The sequence below is a fragment of the Protopterus annectens genome, chromosome 3.part0 (genome assembly GCF_019279795.1).
Source record: "Protopterus annectens isolate FY-2018-M chromosome 3.part0, PAN1.0, whole genome shotgun sequence".
Classification (NCBI taxonomy): Eukaryota; Metazoa; Chordata; order Ceratodontiformes; family Protopteridae; genus Protopterus; species Protopterus annectens.
Genome location: NC_056731.1, coordinates 1,617,701,574 through 1,617,724,066, shown reverse-complemented (window position 1 = coordinate 1,617,724,066; position 22,493 = coordinate 1,617,701,574). Strand labels below are relative to the sequence as shown.

Here is a 22,493-nt window from a genome sequence, read left to right as displayed (position 1 = left end):
TCATACCATTCAGAGAATTCATGCTAATACTAAATCTGTTATTCTATCAAAATTCTAAGTCTGTAAGAACGATATTTAAAAATTGTAACTATTTTTGGGTCTTTGTCCTTTTATTGATGGCTTTGTCCAGCTTTCTTACTCTAAGAGGTTGAGTTGTGGGTTTGCAGCACTTAACCAAACTGACTGCTGTGTCTGCCAAAGCAGCAAGGTAGTGTGAATGTCCAGTCTTTACTCCAGTTTCTGTCATTTTCTTGAGAAGGATGGAATAGCCAGCAAGGTCAAAGGAATGAGTTTGATCTACGGAGAGAGAGTTCTTTTGGGGGTTATCATGTCCTTTAAGTAAAATTTCATCTGTCAGAATCCAGAGAGCAGTGCTTAATGTGCAGATAGATCTTCCTGTTCAAAGTTAGGACAGATCTGTGTTATCCTCTTTAAGTAGAAGTGGTGCTTCACCATTTGGATCCCTGCCTAATAGGTATGTATATTGTTGAAATCCCTACTGAAGTCTTTATGCAAAATCTGCAAGTTGATCAATATCTGTGCTCTTGGTAACAGTTATAAAAATCAAAAGGCAAAACCAAGGAGGCGGTAGACATGGCATTTAAAAGATAATTTGAGTTTAATGAAGTATGAGCGCTTTTACGTTGCTTCCCCAACGTTTTGTACTAGGAATTGGTTTCATCCATTGACGTGGTGAGATTTTTGTGACTTTTTCATAGAGTTATAAAAATGTCTAAGGCTGGATTGGTAAAACCTGTAATTTGTTAAACGATGCTTTTATTCATTTACCCGTGGAACTGTCATTCAAGAACTCCATTGTCCTTCAGTGAACAATTATTTGCTTTGCTCTTAACCAGAATGTACGAGGGACTGGTAGACTTCAAAAGACTTGCAACTGTCTGGTGTCCTCTTAGATCTGCTGTTGTATGAGGGAATTAGCTTTCCCAGCCTGCAGTCTTGGTGCATGGTTTCTGTTGTAAGTGGTCTGCAAATACCACTGCCAACTCTGTTAGCACCCTTGGAGGCATCTTTTCAGACCCTCTGTTATATTCTCTGAGCCTCTTGAATTTCTTCTTTACTTGCTGTTTGGTGAGTGTTCAGTCCATTTACCCCTGCCCAAACTTTTGCTATGATTTTTCATGCAGGCCTTCATCTCAGCCCTGCGTAAATCTGTTAACAGTAAGCATTTACAATATTGTGACTCATCAGAGCAAATCCTAAAACACTGAGACTGGATGACCAAAAGAATGGACTTGAGTATACTAAACCTGAAATGTCATTTCATGGAGTATTCCCTTTTCTCCGAGGAATTGTTTTCTCAGAGTTGGTATATATAAATTTGGGGGCAGGGTGGGGGGTGTCACCCCCCCCCCCCAGTTTTAGGAGAAAAGCAATTTTCGAGATTTGCTCTTCTCCAGGTTTTCAACCTTTTTTTTTTTTAAGCTTTTCAGCACTCAGAATTTTGAGTGCCGACATTTCAACAGGGGGCTGTTAATGCATTGTAAGGCCACTAGCCTGTACATCCTTATTTAATGTGGTGATTTGGATTCATGGCTACATTTTTCTCTCCTTTCTTTTGGATTTCTTCTGTATTTCAGCTTTCGTTAAAATAGACAAATGCAGGACAGTGACAACTCTTAACTTACTTGCCAGTCTGCAAGCTCCCTTGCTGAACTTTTATTATTTTGACAAGATTGTCATTGTCTTTGCCTCTGTTGCATTCCTGTGGTTTTTGAATGAGAAGTGAGGTTATGCAGAGAATATAACCCGAAAAGTGATCAGTTTCACCGTGCCCTTGTTTATTTTCATCATGGAAAGATTTTGAGTAATTCTGCAAAGCTTCCTCCAGCTTAACTGCTTCTTACATAAAGGAATGATAACCACATTTAAAATTACTTTGTTTTCAGAAATGTATTTATTCAGCTGACATCCTCAGCTATTTGAACTTCAGTATTAACTGCACGTGCACACACACACACACACACACACACACACACATGCACACACACACACACACGTTCTTATAAGTAGTGTGTGTAAATATTAATGCTTTTTTAATTTCTTTTTCAGGCTTAAACGCACATCTCCAACTGCCTACTGTGACTGCTGGGAAAAATGTAAATGTAAAACATTAATTGCTGGACAGAAATCAGCACGCCTTGATCTTCTGTATCGCCTTCTGACTACTACAAACCTTGTGACTATGCCAAATAGCAGGCAAGTGGCTTATGTTTTCTGTGTAACTTAAATAATGAGTTTTTTTTGTGCCCAGACTCTTGAGTTGCTTTCCAACTTTTTTCTTTATTCTGCACAGTTGTGTAGTCCTCTTGCTCTTACTGAATTTGAAGGTTTCCTCCTTTGGGAAGTAGAAAATGTTTTGTAGCTCACTCATGAGTCACATCTTGTACGTATTTCTGCTGTTAATATCCGGCCTGACTTTGAGAGAGATGAAACACCCTTCTGCCATGGTTGAGCTTTACCTCACTTTACTTCAGATGTCTTCACTTACCTAATGTATAACTGCGGTCCGTTTGTGTCATCTTTGGTTATTTCTTGCTGCACACAAGTTTACAGCATGTGTGCATCACAGCCCGGCATCTGTCCAGGCCTATGACCAAGGAGCATTATCAAATAAGTACACTGTTGGGGGGACTCTTTCATCCGCTAGCTTTATGATTATTGTTTGTTAGCAGGTGCTGCAGGGGATTTACTTCAGGATACAAAGTTGTAAGGAATGTCTGCTCTTAAGAAAGCTAATAGATGTGCTTGTAGATGTTAAATACTTCATAAGGGTGTCCACATCCAGTGCATTTTTTGTGTCAGTCCAGAACATTGCATTACTAGCTGTAGTATTTGCCAGGAATTTTGTCTAAGGACTATAAGGAAAAAGCAGGAAACCCTTCCAGTATACCATGTTTACCCTGTTAAAATGATCTCCCGTGTCTTCAGACACAAAGCAATAGATAGAGTGGACATCTACTTAAAAATGACGCAGTGGTAGAGTCATCTCACAGCAAGAGATTTTCCAGTTCGATTCTCAGCTGAGGTACCTTCTGTGCAGAGTCTGCGTGTCCTCCCTGCGTTCATGTGGGTTTCCTCCGGGTGCTCCGTTTTCCTCCCATGTTACAAAGATATGCGTCTAGAGTGTTTCATCCCGGGCCTCCACTGAAAATTGCCTTTGTTCCAAGTTGGACTTTCCCAGTAAACAAATGTTAAATAAATAAATAAATGTAAAAAACACGCCCTTACAGAGAAGGAAAGGGTAGACCCTTGAACTTACAGGTTTATTAAAGACCATTGTGTCCAAGGGCAATAGCTGCTTGTAAACACTTAACCAGCCCCCAGTTCTGATGTCATCTACACCCATAACTTTTGATGTCACCCTTCTGGAAGCTTTCACATGTGTGGAACCTAGCAAGGCCCACTGGACTGAAGACCAGGTCCATGCTCCTCTTCAAATATCAACCACTAGCATCCACTTTAGAACATAATCTGATTGTTAATGATGGAACAGCAGAATACCCAAAGTTATTGTCATAATGATGTCCACAACCTGAACTGTGAAAACTGGGACCCCCTCCATTCCATAATTCCAGTGTCTGCCTGTCTGCATAAGATACCAGCACTTGCACCTAATATGCATTTATACCTAGGTAGCTGCCTTTTGGCAGGTCCTTCCCCTGCCAGTGACCCCTGCCAGCCTGTGTTCTGGGATTGGGACTGGGTTGCCTCAAGGTTTTCACCAGTTTTTCTGTAGTCGGCAGACAGATTCAAAACAGCAGCCATCTAAGTCTCGAGTCCCCCCACCCCCTTCCCATAGAAGAGGAGGAGTTATCCACTAGAAGAGAATCTGTATCTGCTGGCTCTGAAAGGGAGGATCTGGACTACAGGTCACATCTCCTCTCTTTTCTAGGCTTTGGCATAGATTGAGAATCCTCTGTGGCCTCTGATTCTCCACCACAGGCCGTGTCATTTGAGAGCACACAGTCATGCGACAACACCAAGTGGCAGTATCTAGAAGCCTTTGCAACCTACAACAAATACTGGGGCTCTTTAAACCAACAGCTATCCCTTCTGTCCATGAAGCTCTTTTTGGATGTTTTTGAAGCGGTATCATTGTAACTAGGTTAAAAAACTTCATCTCCAAAAGACCTGATGGATTTTATTTGGTTCAGGATCACCCAAGTTTCTGTATAAGATTCCCCATTTCAGATACAGGTACAGTGTTCATGGAAATTGCTAAAGAAGCAGACCGACTCCAGGGTAGAATACTCTTCTAAGTGATGAGGAAAGCAAATTGCTTGACAGGTTTGAGAAAGTATATATTTCAGCAGTCATGGCCTTCAGGAACTAAAATGTTTATATCTACAATTTGAAGTATTGTTAGTATGTTATACACCTCTTGTATAGTTGTCTTGTATAGTTGTTGGGGAGTGTAAGATAAAACTCTGTAGACTGCTATGATTAGCCAAGCCCAGAAATATTGAGAATGCTTTAAGATGTGGGTGCATTGCTGTGGGATGCAGCATCCATAGCAACTATAAACAGGGTGAATTATCCTAAAAACATTCATGATTGAAGATCCCGTTCCTGTCTGAGGATGTGAAGTCTTAACTTCTTAACACACTTTAATTGAGGAGTTGGACTTTGGTTTCCCCATCTTGCAGATTATTAAAAAAAATAGAGAACAAACGGAAAACTATGGAATCTGTCAAATACACAGTATTATGTTGTCTTCCTTCTTACTGGTTGGGTTCTGAACCTTTGCCAGTTTCCAACTCGGCCACTTACTAAAGCTCAAGGTCTTCACTGGCTTGTGGCTGTATCCCTATCCTTTCATGCTCCAGTGCAACTCCCCAGATCTCATTTGCCGCTAAACAGATCACAGTCTTCCATCTTGGCTCTGGCTAAGTGAACAGCTTTATACCAATTTTTCTCTTGATATTCCTTATATTTCTTAAGTTTTTATAGTTTTTATTTTTCTTATAGTAGTTCTTTCTCTAAGTGTTATATTTAGACAATTTTGTTCTTTTGCTGTGTGTTGTTGGCCAGTCGTTCCATTTGGCCTTGTTATCCCCTGTCCCGGCTAACAATGCCCATTGTAGTTAAAGGGCAGTCTTCTTCCTGTGTGTATTTGCTTAGTGTTTGTTTTTTTTTCTTTAATAAGGGCATCAGCCTGTTTAAGTTAGAGAGCTGTCGCAGCCCGTATTTAGTTAGAGGGCAACCTTATACTTATAGCGTTTGTTCAGTTTAAAAAAAAAAAGTTTGTTTCAGACATTTAGCTCTCCTAGTAGTATTGTAGCAGTTGTTTTGCTCTTCAGTGTGTGTTGCTTGTTTAGTTTGTAGTAACATGTCTAAAGAGCACAAGGAGTTGAAACCTTCAGGTTTTACAAAGTGCAGTATGTGCAGTCAAAAAATGTCCTTTACATATTCTCACACTATTTGTGTCTATTGTTTGGGAGCAGATGTTCATTTACAGGAATCATGCTCAATTTGTCATTCTTTCAGTTCATTTCAGTTCCAGGAGCGTAAGAACAAGCTGATTGTTAGAGGATTGCTGAAGGTCTTCCTTTCAGGAAACATTGGAAGAAGGACCAAGCATGTCCGCATCTAAGGAATCCTTTTCAGCAAAATCTGATACAGCTAAAAAATCCTCTCCCTCTTTGGGACAATCGGAACCAGCTAAAAAAAGTGAGCAAAATCATACCTTCGGCACCGACCACTTCGGAACCAACAAAGGCTGTTCCATTGGCTCCAGAGGTATCGGTGACTATGGAATTTGAAATTAGGAACTGGTCCCAGGAATTGGAACTGGTTAGTCATATTCTAAGAAGTCCAATTTTACAGCCAGTCAGATCTCCCACCGTTTCCTCTAGGTCCTGCAGGAGTCTTTCGGACAGTGATGTGGATAGGGTGGTGCGTAGGCTTCTGAAGACACCAGCGCTGGCCAAACATCTTTCGGCTCCTACCCATAGGGATTCGGAGCCAGACAAGACTACTCCATTGACTTTAATTCCTCCTCCGAGCACACCTGGACCTCGGAGCTGGAATGCTTTGAACCCCCACTGTTGGGGAACCATCAGTGTTGAGAACCACCCCATTATATTCGGCACCAACCACTGCTCCGACATCCTCGAGGCTGTCCAAGGAGTCTAGGAGCCGTCACACTCTGGCCAGGTCCTGGGAGGTGAGTCAGATCCGTCATTTGTCGGATCAGAGCTTGCCTCTTGAGGCTTCTGCGCTGGTGAGCTTGGCAACTACATTGGCTTCGGAGCCAACCCCCTTGGTACCAGTGATTTCCTCTGGCTCTTCAGAGCCAGAGGGATAATCTGATCAGGGAAGGGGAAGCTTTCGAGCTGATGATGAGTGTGCTATCCCCCCAGGCAGCTCCACTCAGAGGATCCAACATCCCTCTCCCTAAAGCGCCGGCATCTGTGTCTGCACCACACCATCCACAGACCACCAGAGACCCCAGGCCTCAAGGTACCCCATCGGGTGAACCCCTCTCTTCCAAAACCTCCCTAGAATATGCTTCTGAATAGGTCCCTTGGCAAAGGCTGTGCAAGAAGCAGCACCTGGAATCCCCGAAGGAGTCAGTCACCTCGGACACAGACTTCGATGAGTCGGAATGGTCTCCAAGATCGCCCTCTGAGGATGTTTCCTTTGCAGACATTCTAGAAATCCTTAAACAGAGAGGCAACTGGAAGCCCATCAACCCTTCTTATGAGGAGTCTGTTTACCTGAAGGCCTTTGGGTCTCGCCCTTCAGCCACTTGGGTGTCTCAGCCTTTCAACAAGCTTATATAATTAGTTAGTCGAAAGGCTTGGGAGTCTCCAGATGCAGTGGAGCCTGTCCCTAGGAGGCCAAATAAATTTATTACAGCCCCTGCAGACAAGGAATTTTTAACTAAAGGTATCCCTGTAGATGCCATGGTGATGGCAGCAGCCACCAAGAAGGAGCATTCAGAAACATCCTCATCTGTCCATCCTCTGAATAAAGACTCTCGTATGATGGATAGATATGGGGAGTGCATGTTCTCTTCAATTACGTTTACCCTCAGAGCACTGAATTACCGGACGCATTTTACAAGGCTACAAAGAGATCTCCTGAAGGAGCTAGGAGATACTCTTCAAGGTACAGTAGCTGCAGGGGTCTCAGACAAGGTATCCTCCCAGCTTTCCACCTTAAATTCCATTGTTAACTCCTTTAGGAGGCTCATTTCCTACGCAGCAGATGGAGCGAGTAGGTCAGAGGGTTCAGGAATTTCCATACAGAGACATTCCTGGATGAGTTTGTGACTTTGCAGAACCCTTCAAGTCTTCTTTTATTAGTGCCTCATTTGACGGCTCATCCTTTTTTGGGCCAAAGGTTAAGGAGATGCTAACCAGGCGTGAGCAAGAAGGAAGGACTCTGCCTTAGAAGTCCGTTTTTCTATACCTTCAAGACCTTATCCTAAAGGCCAGAAGTGGGAAAGATGTGGTTCCGGAAATCCCAGAGACATTTCCAGGACACACGTCATTCTTCCCCCAGTGGCAGAGGGGGAAATACTAATGGAAGTCACCGCCCACGCAGCAGAGGGGGTCCACAAAATCAGGGCGACAGGGTTTTGTTCCATGGCAGGCCCTTTCACCGCTCCTGAAAGGAGGCCAATCTGTCCAACTCTGGAGGCAGTTGGGGTATGCTTATCTTTGTACCCAGAAGCCTTGCTGGAAGTAAGAGATAAGTCGGTACAAAAATCATATCCAGAGGCTACTCTATACCCTTTTCTCTTCCCATACCAAAAATAAACAAAATCCCAGACATTCCACCCAGTCAAAGGGATCAAGCAAGCTTAGAAATTCAGAAGTTGCTAGACAAAAGTCATCCAAAACGTCCCTGCAGACCAAATAGGATCTGGAATTTACTCGAGATTCTTTTTAGTACCAAAAAGTAACAGGGGACTGGAGACCAATTTTGGATGTCAGCAAATTAAGCAAGTAATTTAAAACATGCTAAAACAAAAGCAGTCCTGGATAAAAGCGCCTCTTAGAAATAACAATGTAGATCCAAGAAATAACAATGTAGATCCAAGAAATAACAGAAGAGGCAACACCACACAGCTCATTGAAAGAGTTTAATATATAGACAAAATCCAAATAGTGAGCGCTTTCACGTTTCAAAGAAGGTTTCACCAGACTTTAACACAGCATTCATCTTCCATCTGAGTTAAATAATGTCTTTCCCAGTACATCCCTCAGTCACATTTTAAAACTAATTATGACATCACACAAACAATTACATCCTAAAATCCATCATTGAATGTCTAAAAACACTAAAAATCAATTATAGGATCAATTTTGGAAACCTCTAACAGCTTCTGTTATTTCTTGGAAATCATTTAAAAAGGCCAAGTTCGTGATGGTGACACTGCAGTCGATTCTTCCTTTTTTGGGAAAAGACAATTGGATGTGCTGTATAGACCTCCAGGATGCATTCTATCAAAAATGGATAGACCATCCAGGAGTCACCTGCGCTTCTGGCTGGGAGCCAGCCATTGAGTTCAGAGAACTGCCCTTTGGTCTCCCTACAGCCCCCAAAGTGTTCACCAGTAGTAGTGAGGGCTCATCTGAGATGTCTAGGATTCCAGGTGTTTCCATATCTAGACTGACTCCTAACTGCCAACACCAACCACCTACTACTAGAGGTGAGAGACACCACTTTATCTCTCATGGTCTTCGTGTTTCACTATTGCAGTCATCACACTTGGGTTATCCTGCCAGGGGTAGCCCTCAGTCAGCTTGAATACCAGAGGCTTAGTATTTCTGCATCAGTTACTGTTGCTCCAGGACTGATGTCAAGTTGTCAGTGGTATAAAATTGGGCAGTTGACGCCATTACACTAGTCTTTCTTGCAGAGGAGCCCGAAGCAGAAGCAGTTCGCCCGAGTGCAGGTCGGCCGCTACCTGAAGTTGAAGTCTTCTAAAGCTAAGTACCCTGTTGAGGATCCTTTTTTTCTTGCTCTAACCAATGTCAGAAAAAGTTAACAATTGTATTGCCGGTGGAAAGCAAATACCACACCGAGACTTCATTCTTACTGCATCACCTGTTTAAGCCCAGACCACGACGTCCCTCACTGGTGCTTTTGTGTTTTGTTCAGTGGCAGAGCTATACATCTCCAGGCCTTTATTGTAGATAAATATTTTCGCTGTCAGTCATCGTATTCCGATATGGCTTCGGTAAGCCATCCGACTATCGATCTTCTGAAAAAAAAGTAAGGATAAAGACAGAGACTGACCGCATAGGTCCAAAACTGCTGACAATGCTTCCGTTAAGCTAGTTGTCAGTTCTCTGGTCCTCAGTGAGGCACTTTTGCAGCCCCTGATGCCCGCTTCTGTGGATTTGCAGGCCGCTACCGAGACCTGTTCGGAGTCCGGAATGCCGCGAGACTCCTCTTCAACGAAGGAGCCTGTGGATGTCTCTACCTTGTATGGGTCCAGAGCCACTGAGCAGGCACTGGCTTCTGAGGAAGTTCTTCGCACTATCAAGATTCGACACAAACCGACGACTTCTTTCGCATCCTCAGTTCTTTCTAAAATGACCAAGTTTCTAAGACCAAGGGTATGAACTACGCCTAAAAAGCCAATGACCCAAGCTCAGGCACCTGCTTCCATGCCTCAATCCCAAATGCTTAAAATGGCGGAAGACCTTATTATAAGAAGCCAGGCTACCCCTTCCAAAAGAGAGAGACTTATCCCCAATAGTTTTATCTGAACAGGAGTCCAATGACTCTGAGGTTTCTGAATCTGAAGGCATGCAACCCCTCTCTGCTTATGAGGATTCTGATGCAGAGGAATCCATTCCTTCTGTCTCTCCTCCCGAGGATTTTTCATTTGGTGAAACACTACATACTTTAAGGAGCATTTCCAATGGGAATGTTAGGACTATCCTCAGTCAAAAAAGAGACTCGGGTAATTCTTAGATTTACCACAGCACAGACCTTTAGCCATTCCTCCTGTCCTGGATGTTGTGGACGATGTTTTTATGGAATCCAGTTTGACTCCTGACACCCTTCCTCCTGCTCCCAGGAAACCTAACAGGCACTACAGAGTCCCTGACTCTCGCAAATTCCTTTTCAAAAATCCTACTGCTGATCCAGAGGTCATCTCCTAAGGACCTAAAGGAATTAAAACAACCTCAGGTAAGAATCCCACCCCCTCAGACAGGGATTCCCGAGCTTTAGACAGATGGGGTAAAAAGTATACACCTCTGCAACTCTTGCTGTTAGAGCACTAAATTGTCAGTTCCACGTGCTGAAATATCAGCAGCATACCATGGAACTCCTCAAACAAAAAATATCTTCCTTTTCTGCTTGGGCAGAAAATAAAGAATTACAAGAAATTATGCATTCTGCAAGCCAAGTTACTAAGCACACCTTGCAATGTGGCTTTGACGCCCTAGAAGCATCTTGCAGGACAGCAGTCACTGGTTCTGTCCTTAGAAGGCATGCTTGGCTTAAGGAACAGACCTTGCCAGACCATGTTAAACCAAAAGTATTGGGCGCACCATTGAACAAAGACAATTTGTTTGGCACCAAGGCAGAAGTGGTCTTAGAAAAGATGGAAGAAAAAGCTAAATCTATGTAGTCAGTTAAAGAATTTTTACAGGTCCAGCCTCCGAGGTTCAGTAGGCATTGCCCCTCCAAGCACTGGTCTTTTCTGGCCCCCCTCCAGACCAGCTCAGCCAAGACCCAGGAGAAGCAAACGCCCCAGACAGCAGTCCCAGGTAATGCAGAGATCTAAGCAATGGAGTTCCTACTCTTCAAAAACAGGGAGAGCTAAGCCACCCCCTTATGGTAGGAACTCACAATGACTTTACACCTCCACCCCTTACCTCTCCCCACCTGCTTGTGCCCCTAGGAGGAAAACTCTCCTTCCATGCAAACAACTGGGCCTCTATTACCAACGACCGATGGGTCCTCAATGTAGTGTCCCAGGGTTACAGATTTTATTTTCACACTCTGCCAACCCCAAAAGGGTTCTCAGATCTTCCTCCAAACCAGTGGGCAGAGGCCAAAAAGCAAGTCCATTCCCTGCTCTCCGTGAGGGCAATACAGCATCTTCCTGCAGAACAGATAGGACAAGGTTTCTATTCCAGACTCTTCATGGTACCCTGAAAAGAGGGCACCTGGCACCCAATCCTCGCTCTATCCATTCTTTTCTGGTGATACCAAAATTCAAAATGCTCACCCTCCAGCACCTTCTTCTTATGCTTTCCAAGGATGCTTGGTTAGCCATCCTAGACCTAAAAGAGGCCTACCTACACATCCCAGTCAGGGAATCTTGCAGGAAATATCTACGTTTCAGGGCAGGATCTATTCACTTTCAGTTCTCTGCGCTTCCCTTTGGCTTATCCACTGCTCCCAGAGTTTTCACAAAATGCCTGGCTCCTGCCATTGTTTTTTGCAGACAAAGAAATGTTCAAATTTACCCCTACTTAGACTATTGCCTGATTCGGGCAGTCAGTTAGGAAAATCTGTTACAGCACCTGACCTTTGTAAAGGACCTACTGACCTCCGTGGGGTATACTGTCAATGAAAAGAAATTAAAACTAGTCCCCACACAAACAATTGTATTCCTGGGAGCAAGGCTGGACACAGCATCCCAGATGGCATTCCTTACTCCAGAAGAACAAGCCTACCTGACAGGCTGCTTCTCTCAACTAGCAACCAGAACCTAGTTATCCGCAAGGAAAATCCTGCAGGCTCTAGGGTTCATGGCCTCCTGCATGCTACTCATTCCATATGCCAGACTGCATATGAGGAAACTACAATGGTACCCAAAAAGCCTTTGGTGTCAACACTCTCAAGACCTGGAAACCATCATACCTATGATACCCCTGTCTAAGGAAAGGTTTTCTTTGGTGGGCAGCAGCATGTAGCCACAAGGGACTTCCCTTCTCACAACCCCATGCTACCCAGACCCTCATCACAGACTCATCAGACTATGCCTGGGGTGCACACCTGGATGGCAGATGCATTCAGGGCCATTGGAGTCCAAATCAAATGCATCTGCACATCAACCAAAAAGAGATGCTTGCAGTTCATCACGGCCTGACAGCTTTCGTACCCATAGTCTCCCTGCGGCCTCTAGTGATCAAAACGGACAACACCACAGTGATGTGGTATATCAACAAGCAGGAAGGGACTCGCTCTTATCCTCTCTGCAGGCTCGCCATGACCTTTGGTACACTATCTCAGCCATGCAAAATACACCTGCTAGCACAATTCCTGCCAGGCTCCCTAAACTCTCTGGGAGACAACTTAAGCAGAAACCTGCTAGACCCACACGAGTGGCAGCTAGACCACAGAACCTTCAACCTTGTAACCCAGAAATGGGGCACCCCGAAGGTGGACCTCTTTGCCTCCCACTCCAATCATTAGCTCAGCAAATGTCTCGACCAGGGAACCTCACAGCAAGGCCTGGAAAGTGGATGCTCTATCATTCTAATGGGTAAACCCTTCGATCTATGCATTTCCCCCTCTACCACTCATTTCAAGGGTACTGCTCAAAGTAAGGGTTGAAAAACCAAGAACAGTGTTGATTGCCCCAGACTGGCCATGGTAGCACTGGTACCCACTTCTGTGCAGCCTGTCACCCCTGCCACAATGGCACCTACCTCAGATCCCAACACTGCTGATGCAGAAAAATGGAGAATTCATGCATCCACAATTGCAGACCCTGACCTCTCCTCCAGCTGCCAGCCTAAATAAACAAGTCCTGGATGTTGTACATGAGGCCAGACACCCCAGCACTAGGAAATCCTATGCTGACAAGTGGAAAAGGTTTTTCACCTGGATGCAATCTAAGGGAGCTGAAACAACACAGCCCTCCATACCTCTCATCCTGGATTACGTAGCAGACCTATTACACAAGGGTCTATCCTTCTCTTCTTTTAAAATTCAGGCCTCTGCCATCACTGCTGATTACAGCAGAGTCACCTCTCTTCTCACATCCTCTTATCAAACAGTTCCTAAGAGGGGCTAACAATTTAAGGCCACCCAGAAGAGCTCCTACCCCAGCTTGGAACCTTAACTTGGAAAAGCTCACCCTACCCCCCTTTGAGCCTGCAGCTTCAGAAGAGTTAAAATTCCTCTCTTGGAAAACAGCCTTGCTTCTGGCCATCACTTCATCTAGAAGAGTTTCAGATCTACAGAGATGCATGACTCTGGAGCCCTTCATCATTTTCCATGCTGACAGGGTCTCCCTCAGGACTAACCTATCCTTCATGCCTAAAGTGGTGTCCAGTGTGGCTTTCAACCAATCCATTCATTTGCCCACCTTTTTTCCCTAACCCACAAAACAAGGGGGAAAGGATTCTGCATGCTCTAGATGTGCACAGACAGCTCAGATTGTATCTGGATAGGACTAAATCTTTTCGAAAAACTGACCATTTCCTAGTCAGCTTTGCAGCAGGGACGGAGGGCAAGGCCATATCCAAACAAATGCTCTCCAAATGGATAGCACACTGCATCCATTTCTGCTACAAACAGCATGGGAAACCGCCCCCAAAGGGGGTCAGGATGCATTCCACCAGGGCAACCTCCACCTCTGCAGCTTTTCTCAGAGGGGTCCTCACCAGGGACATCCTAGAGGCTGCAACATGGATTTCTTTTAATACCTTTACCAAGCATTACCACCTGCCTATCTTCTCCAAATCCAGGGCAGGTTTTGCCACAGCAGTCTTGCAAGGCATCCTAGCCAGCGCCCAGTCTTCTTGACTGCCTCCACCCTTTTTTTCAGCTTTGGGAATCAACCCAAGTGTGATGACTCCAACAGTGAAACATGAAAGAACATAGTACAGATGTTCTTCGTGTTTCACTGTTGTAGTCATCACACTTTGGTTATCTGCCTGCAGGTAGCCCTCAGCCGGCCTGAATACCAAAGTCTTGGATTTTTGCGTCAGATGCTCTCTCTCCTTTCATGACGTCAGGTCGACAGAGGTATAAAACATGCAGCCGACGCCTTTACATCAGTCTTTCTTGCTGCACAGTGCCCAAAGCAGTTCGCAAATGCCGGTCGGACGACTCCTGAAATTTTCATTTTCGAATTTCAGAACCGAACTCTTCAAAAAAGCTAAGTACCCCATTGGGGACCCTTTTTCTTGCTCTTAACCGATGTCAGTAAAAGTTAACAGTTGTATTACCTGTGGAAAGCAAATACCTCATAAAGATTTTCATTCGTACTGCATTCCTTGCTTAGGCCCAGACGACGACGTCCCTCGCTGTCGGTTTTGTGCCTTTTTCAACCCCCAAACTATTCATCGTCGGGCTATATTGGCAGCAAATTATTTTGGTACTCGGTATAACTATCCAGAAATGGCTTCGGTAAGCCATCCGACTACCGATATTCAGAAAAAAACATAAGAATGAAGACAGACAGACACCATAGGTCCAAAACTGCAGACGATGCTTCCGTTAAGCTAGTTGCCCGTCCACCGGTACTCAGTGGGGGCGGTTTCGCAGCTCCTGATACCCGCTACCTCAAGTTTGCAGGCCTCTACTTAGACCCATTCGGAGTGTGGTATGCTGCGAGATGCTTCTTTGACTATGGAACCTGTGGATGTCTCTACCTTGGATGGGTCTGGAGCCATTGTGCAGGCACCAGCTTCTGAGCATGTATTCAGGCCTACAGACTTGCATTTTTAAACCGACGTCATCTTCTTCATCCAGGCCTAAAACTCTACCTATGTCTAGAAAATCAGCGTCCAGACCGCATGCTCATGCCCATATGCCTAAAAAACTAATGCTTAGAATGGCTGAAGACCTTAATTAGGGGAAGCCAGCCTTCACCCTCTAAGAAACCTAGAACTGATTTTCCTTCTGATCAGAAATCTGATATTTCTGTTTCTTCTGATTACCAGGGTTTGCCCTTATCTACCTATGAGGATTCTGATGCAGAGGATTCAATTCCCTCTGCTTCCCCTCCAGAAGATTTTTCTTTTGGTGAAACCTTGCACACTCTTAGGGAGCATTTCCACTGGGAAAGCCAGGATTACTCTGACTCCAAAAAGAGGCTTAGGGAATTCTTACTTTTCCCTCAACACAGGCTTTTAGCTGTCCTTCCTGTTCTGGACATTGTAGATGATGCTTTCTTGGAATCTAGCCTTTCCCCAGACATGTTACCTCCAGCTCCCAGAAAACCTGTCCGGTATTACAGAGTACCTGACTCTCACAAGTTCCTCTTCAAGAATCCTACTGCAGATCCGGAGACCATTTCCCAAGGACCAAAGGGCATTAAGGCTACTGCTGCCAAAAATCCTACCGCTTCTGATATAGATTCTAGAGCCTTGGACAGATTGGGTAAGAAGATATATACTTCTACTACTTTGGCCATTAGGGCTTTAAATTTCCAGTTTCACATGTTAATGTACCAGCAGCATATTATGGGGTTACTTACATAGAAAATGATGTTGATTCCTGACTGTGCTGAACACAAAGAATTACAGGATTTAATGCATTCTGCAGAACAAGTTGGTAAACCTACTTTGCAATGTGGTTTTGATTCTTTAGAAGCATCTTGCAGGGCTGCTGTCACTGGGTCTGTACTTAAAAGACATGCTTGGCTTAAGGAGCAAAACTTGCCAGATGATGTTAAAGCTAAATCACTGGATGCTCCCTTAAACCAAGACTACCTGTTTGGCAACAAAGCAGAAGTAGTCCTCAAAAAGATGGAGGAAAAAACTAAATCTATACAAACTGTTAAAGATTTCCTGCAAGTACAGCCTCCCAGATTTAGTAGGCATTGGCCTTCAAAGAATTGGTCCTTTCCAGCCTCTTCCAGGCCTTCTCAGTCCAAACCCAGGAACAGCAGACAATCTAGGTTACAGTCTCCGGCTATGCACAGGCCTAAACAGTGGGGGGCTCCCACTTCCAAAGCAGGGAGTAGTAAGACACCCTCCTATGGAAAAAAATGGCACAATGACTTAACCTTAACCCTTCCAAGCCCTGCTCAACTGCCTGCTCCCTTTGGAGGAAAGCTCGCCCTGCATGCAAAAAACTGGGAACTCATTGCTCAGGACAAATGGGTTTTGAATATAGTTTCCCAAGGATACAGATTCCACTTCCACACCCTACCAACCCCAAACGGTTGGCCAGACCTACCCTCAAATCAGTGGGCAGAGGCTCTACAGCATTTTCTCTCTTCTGAGTATCAGGGCTGTTCAACCTGTCCCAGCAGAAGGAAGGGGACAAGGTTTTTATTCAAGACTTTTCCTGGAGCCCAGAAAAGACAGCTCCTGACTTCCTATCCTGGACCTCTCTATTCTAAACACCTTTTTGGTAATCCCAAAATTCAAAATGCTAACACTTCCTTAGACTTAAAGGAAGCTTACCTGCACATTCCAATAAGGGAATCTTGCAGGAAATACCTACGCTTCAGGGCAGGCTCCATGTACTATCAGTTCTCTGCACTTCCCTTTGGCTTATCTGCTGCGCCCAGGGTATTCACAAAGTGTGTAGCTCCAGCCATTGCATTTTGCAAGCAGATAAGTATTCAAATATACCCATACTTGGACGATTGTCTGATTCAGGCAGAAAGCTAGGACTTGCTATTAAAACATCTGGCATTCATAAAGAAACTTCTAACCTCACTGAGGTACACCATAAGCGAAAATAAATCTCATCTAGTACCCTGTCAACAGATTGTATTCGTGGGAGCAAGCTTGAACACAACTTCCCAGATGCCTTTCCTCACTCCAGAGAAACAAGTTTATTTGACAACCTACTTCAAACTACTGACAACAAAGACCCAGCTGTCTGCAAAGACAGTTTTGCAAGCCCTGGGGTTCATGGTCTCTTGCATTCTACTAATTCCATATGCAAGACTGCATATGAGGAAACTGCAGTGGTATCTAAAAAGCCTATAGTGTCAACATTCTCAGGACCTGGAGTCAACGATACCTTTCATTTCTTGTATAAAGACAGAGTTCCTTTGGTGGGCAGAGGCCTGCTACCACAACAAGGGGCTCCCTTTCACTCTACCCCCTGTCGCCCAAACCCTAACAACAGACGCATCAGACTATGCATGGGGGGCGCACTTTGCTGGGCAGTGCATTCAGGGCAAATGGAACCCGAGACAGATGCAACTGCATATCAGCCAAAAAGAAATGGTATCTGTACAGAATTCCCTGACAACCTTCAAGGACCACATTCTTCCAGGACAATTATTGGTAAAGACAGACAACACCACAGTTATGTGGTACATAAACAAGCAGGGGGGAACCCACTCGTATCCTCTCTGCAGATTAGCCATGGCTCTGTGGAACACAGCCTTGAGCTACCAAGTGCACTTACAGGCTCAATTCCTGCCAGGCAAGCTAAACTCTTTGGCATACGACCTAAGGAGAAATCTCATGGATCCACACGAATGGAAACTGGAAGCAAAAATATTCAACCTCTTGAGGAACAAATGGGGGACTCCAGAGATAGACCGGTTTGCCTCCCCTCAGAACTACCAATTGGACAAATTCTGCACAAGGACCTCCCACATTCAAGCTGGGAAAGTGGATGCCCTGTCCTTTACCTGGGAAAGCCTCTCTGTTTACGCCTTTCTCCCTCTGCCTCTCCTCTCGAAGGTTCTGCTAAAGATCAAACAGGACAAACCGAGGAGAATACTGATTGCACCAGACTAGCCACACCAGCACTGGTACCCCCTCTTATGCAGTATGACACTGTTGGAACCATGGCACCTGCCTCAGACCCCTTCCCTGTTGTCTCAGCAGATGGGCCAGATTCTGCTCCCTCAACTTCCAACCCTGAACCTTGCAGCCTGGTTAATTCCTTGAGCTCTCCAATAGCACCCCTCAGTAAGCAGGTGCTAGATGCCATTCTGGAGGCAAGGAGGCCTAGTACTAGAAAATTCTATGCTGATTAGTGGAAAAGATACTGTTCCTGGAGCCAGACTCTGGGGGGGGGGTGGGCACAACAGTGCCCAGCTTACCTCATATTTTTCAGTACTTAACAGAAATACTCCACAAGGGCCTATCCTTCTCGTCAATTAAAATTCATGCATCTGCCGTTTCAGCACATTATAATACTGAACCACCCCTATTCTGTCACTCCCTGCTACAGCAATTCCTCAGAGGGGCCAACAATTTAAGACCCCCACGAGAGCCCCTACACCAGCCTGGGACCTTAACTTTGTATTGGAAAAGCTCACTCTCCCTCCTCTGCAACTGCAGAAATGAAATTCCTTTCTTGGTAAACAGCCTTCCGTCTAACCATTACTTCAGCAAGAAGAGTGTCTGAATTATAGGCCCTCATGGCAGTGGAGCCCTTCATTATGTTCCATGGAGACAGGGTTTCCCTCGGGACCAATCCTTCCTTTATGCCCAAGGTGGTGTCTAGTGTGGCCGTAAATCAGCCATTCATTTGCCCACCTTTTTCCTAAATCCACAAAACAAAGGAGAACGAATACTGCACTCTTTGGATGTGCACAGACAGCTTAGATTTTATTTGGACAGGACTAAGCCTCTAAAACAAATCTGAACAGCTGCTAGTTGGCTTTGCTGCAGGGGTAGAGGGGAAGGCCATTTCAAAACTAACCATTTCTAAATGGGTAGCCTATTGCATTCATTTCTGCTATAAGCACCATGGAAAACTTACCCCACAGGGGATAACATCACATTCCACCAGGGCTGCATCTACCTCTACAGCCTTTCTCAGAGGAGTCCCTTCCAGGGACATCAAAGAAGCTGCTACCTGGAGCTCTGTACATACCTTCACCAAGCATTATCACATGCCTGTTTTTTTCCAGATCCAGAGCTGGTTTTGCCACTGCAGTCTTGCAGGGCTTAATAGCTGGCCCTAATGCTCTCTAACTTCCTCCTCCCTTCCTTAGCTTTGGGAATCCGCCCAAATGTGATGACTGCAACAGTGAAATACAAAGAACATAGTGCAGTTGTATACACTTACCGTAAATGTAGATTTTTGAGTGTATTCACTGTTGCAGTCCTGGTTACCCTCCCTCCAGCCACCTGACTTCTCTTGGCTCTACCTCTCCTTCTTGTTTGGTGTAGTTAAGCTTTCTGGTGTATTTGCTTTTGATGGAGGTGTACCATAACATATAATTGCTTCCCATTGTGGGGGCGTCTGACATCTGGGCTAGAAAAACTGATGTAATGGCGTTGGCTGCGTGTTTTATACCCCTGACGTCATGGAAGAAGCGACAGCATCCAACCCAGGAATCCAAGATTCTGGTATTCAGGCCGGCTGAGGGCTACCTGCAGGCAGATAACCCAGATGTGACGACTACAACAGTGAATACACTTGAACATCTACATTTATGGTAAGTGTACACAACTGTACTTTGTGTGCACTTACCGTAAATGTAGATGTTTGAGTGTATTCACTGTTGCAGTCCTAGATGTTCATCGTGTTACACTGCTGCAGTCATTACACTTAGGTTATCCTGCCGTCAGGCGGTTCCCCAGTCGGCCTGAGTTCCAAAGTCTTGGTCCGGCGTCGGTTGCTGTCGCCTCCTCCCTGACGTCAGTGCGACAGGGGTATATAAGATGCAGCCGACGCCATTTTCTTCAGTCTTTCTTGCCGCGCAGTGCCCGAAGCAGAAGCAGTTCGCAAGTGCCGGTCGGCCGACTCCTGAGATTTTCATTACGAATCCAGAACCGAAGTCTTCTCCAAAGCCAAGTACCCCGTTGGGGAAACTTTTTCTTGCCTCAGACCGATGTCAGTAAAAGTTAATAACTATTTCATGTGGGAAGCAAATACCTCATAAGGATTTCCACTCCTATTGTATTCCATTCCTAGGGCCAGACCACAATGTCACTGGTCAGTTTTGTGCTAGGTTTAACAAGCGCACTATTAAATGTCGGTTTGATTTTGCCCGACATTATTTTGGCAGAAAATTCAATTACACCATGCCGTCGGAACTCCCGATGACAGGATTACATAAAAAGCGCAAAGACAAGGACAGGCATCCGAGGCCCAAAACTGACGATGAGGCCTCTTCTACACCAGTCGCCGGTTCTCCGGGTTTCAGCGAGGCGCCTACTCAGCCTCTGACAACCGTCTCCAAAGAACCACAGACCGCATCAGACTCCCACGTGGAGCTGGCTGGGCCTTCAGACGCTACATGTTTTCAGCCTACCGAAATTAACCCATCTGAGGGTACCAAAGTAGCTGAGCAATCCACAGCCTCAGAGGGTGTCTTCTGACCTACCCAGTTAACTATTAAACCCTCTGCTAAGTCTAAGGCCCCCTTAAAAACAAAGAAACAGATTCAGCATTCTCCGGCACAGGCTTCCATGCCTAAGAAATAAATGCTCAAAATGGCCGAAGACCTAATCACCCTGATCAGGGGGTCCCATCCCCCTCCTGATAAAAGGCCCAGACAGGATGCAGACTATGAATCTTCCGACCAGATGTCCATTTCTTCAGATTCATCCTCAGACCTAGGATATTCCTTACCCCCTTATGAGGATTCTGATGCTGAGGAATTAATTCCATTAGCCTCTCCGCCTGAGGACTACTCCTTTGGGGAGACATTACATACCATGAGGGAACACTTCCATTGGGAAAGCCAGGATTACTCAGAATCCAAGAAAAGACTCTGAGACTTCCTTTTATTGCCTCAACACAGACCCCTTGCTAGTCCACCAGTGTTAGATATTGTGGATGATGTCTACACTGAATCCAGCTTAAACCCTGACTCCTTACCTCCAGCCCCTGTTAAACCCGATAGATATTACAGAGTCCCTGACTCTCACAAATTTCTGTACAAAAGCCCTGTTGCTGACCCTGAAACTATTTCTCAGGGACCCAAGGGGATTAAGGCCTCATCAGCAAAAAACCCAGTTCCCTCTGACAGATTCCAGAGCATTAGACAGATGAGGAAAGAAAGTATATACGTCTGCAACCTTAGCAATGAGAGCCTTAAATTGCCAGTTTCACATGCTAAAATATCAGCAATTTTTGATGCCTCAGTTAAAACAAAAAATGCTTCCAGATTCAGATCCTCCTAATTTTAAAGAAATGCAGGATTTATTGCATGCAGGTGAACAAGTGGGAAAGCATACTTTGCAATGTGGTTTTGATTCTTTAGAGGCCTCCGGTAGAGCAGCAGTTACAGGCTCTGTCATTAGAAAGCATGCTTGGTTAAAAGAACATACATTACCAGATCATGTTAAAGCAAAATTATTGGATGCACCTTTACAGCAGGATGTGTTATTTGGAGTTAAGGCAGAAGAGGTATTAAAGAAAATGGAGGATAAGGCCAAATCTATGCAAACGGTAAAGGATTTCTTACAGGTTCAGCCACCAAGATTTAGCAGAAATTGGCCAACAAAGCATTAGTCCTTTCCGGCTACAGACAGACCTCAAAGAGGCAGATACAGACGTCCGAGAGGTAGACGTCAACCACAAGGTCCTTACAGGCCTCGACAATGGGGCGCACCAGACCAGAAAGAAGGGGAAGACAGGCCCCAACCATATAAAAAGCAGCCTCAATGACTTCCCATTACAGCTTCCAGACAACTCTCTCTTGGCCAGCCCCCTTGGGAGGAAAACTAGCACTTTTTTATCACAATTGGCATTGGATCACCAAAGACAAATGGGTTCTCAACATTGTATCTCAGGGTTACAGGTTCCACTTTCACACTCTGCCAAGGTTAAAAGGAATGCCAAATCTGCCACCAAATCAATGGGCAGAGGCTCAAAAACAAATTACAGCACTCATGGAAATGAGAGCTATTCAAGAGGTACCACCACCAGAGCAAGGACAAGGATTTTATTCAAGACTCCTTCTGGTTCCCAGAAAGGACAAAGCCTGGAGGCCCATTCTGGATCTTTCTTCTCTAAACACATACCTGGATGTTCCAAAATTCAAAATGTTAACACTACAGCAGCCTCTTCCCATGCTGGGCAAGAAAGCTTGGCTTGTGACTTTGGACCTCAAGGAGGCATACCTGCATGTCCCTATCAGACAAAGCTGCAGAAGATGCCTCAGATTCATAGCAGGTTCAATGCATCAATTCTCTGCACTGCCCTTTGGCTTATCTACTGCGCCCAGGGTCTTTACAAAGTGCCTGGCACCAGTAATTGCATTTTGCAGACAGAAAGGAATTCAAATTTATCCGTACCTCGACGACTGCTTGATTCAAGTAGAGAGCAAGGACAATCTGCTAGAGCATCTGGCGTTTGTAAAACAGTTAAGTTGCCTGGGGTACACAGTAAACGAAAATAAATCAAAACTAGTGCCCTCACAAGAGATAATATTCCTGGGTGCCAGCTTGAACACAACGGCCCAGATGGCTTATCTTACGCCAGACAAGCAAGGACAACTGACTCAATACTTTCAGTTGATAGCAACAAAAACCCAACTCCCTGCAAGAAAAATTCTGCAGACCTTGGGTTACATGGCATCCTGTATACTACTAATTCCATATGCCAGACTGCATATGAGGAAACTACAATGGTACCTAAAGAGTGTATGGTCTCAACAC

The 22,493-nt window shown here is 44.9% G+C and overlaps 1 protein-coding gene across 1 annotated transcript in view; it reads left to right on the top strand.

Annotated features, from left to right (window-relative positions):
* Positions 1-22,493, top strand: part of UBR5 (ubiquitin protein ligase E3 component n-recognin 5) — a 3,965,620-nt gene that overhangs the window by 2,553,099 nt on the left and 1,390,028 nt on the right. The window contains exon 31 of the mRNA XM_044065648.1: positions 2,071-2,217. Within this exon, the coding sequence (XP_043921583.1) occupies positions 2,071-2,217 (147 nt within the window). The remainder of the gene's footprint in view (positions 1-2,070; positions 2,218-22,493) is intronic.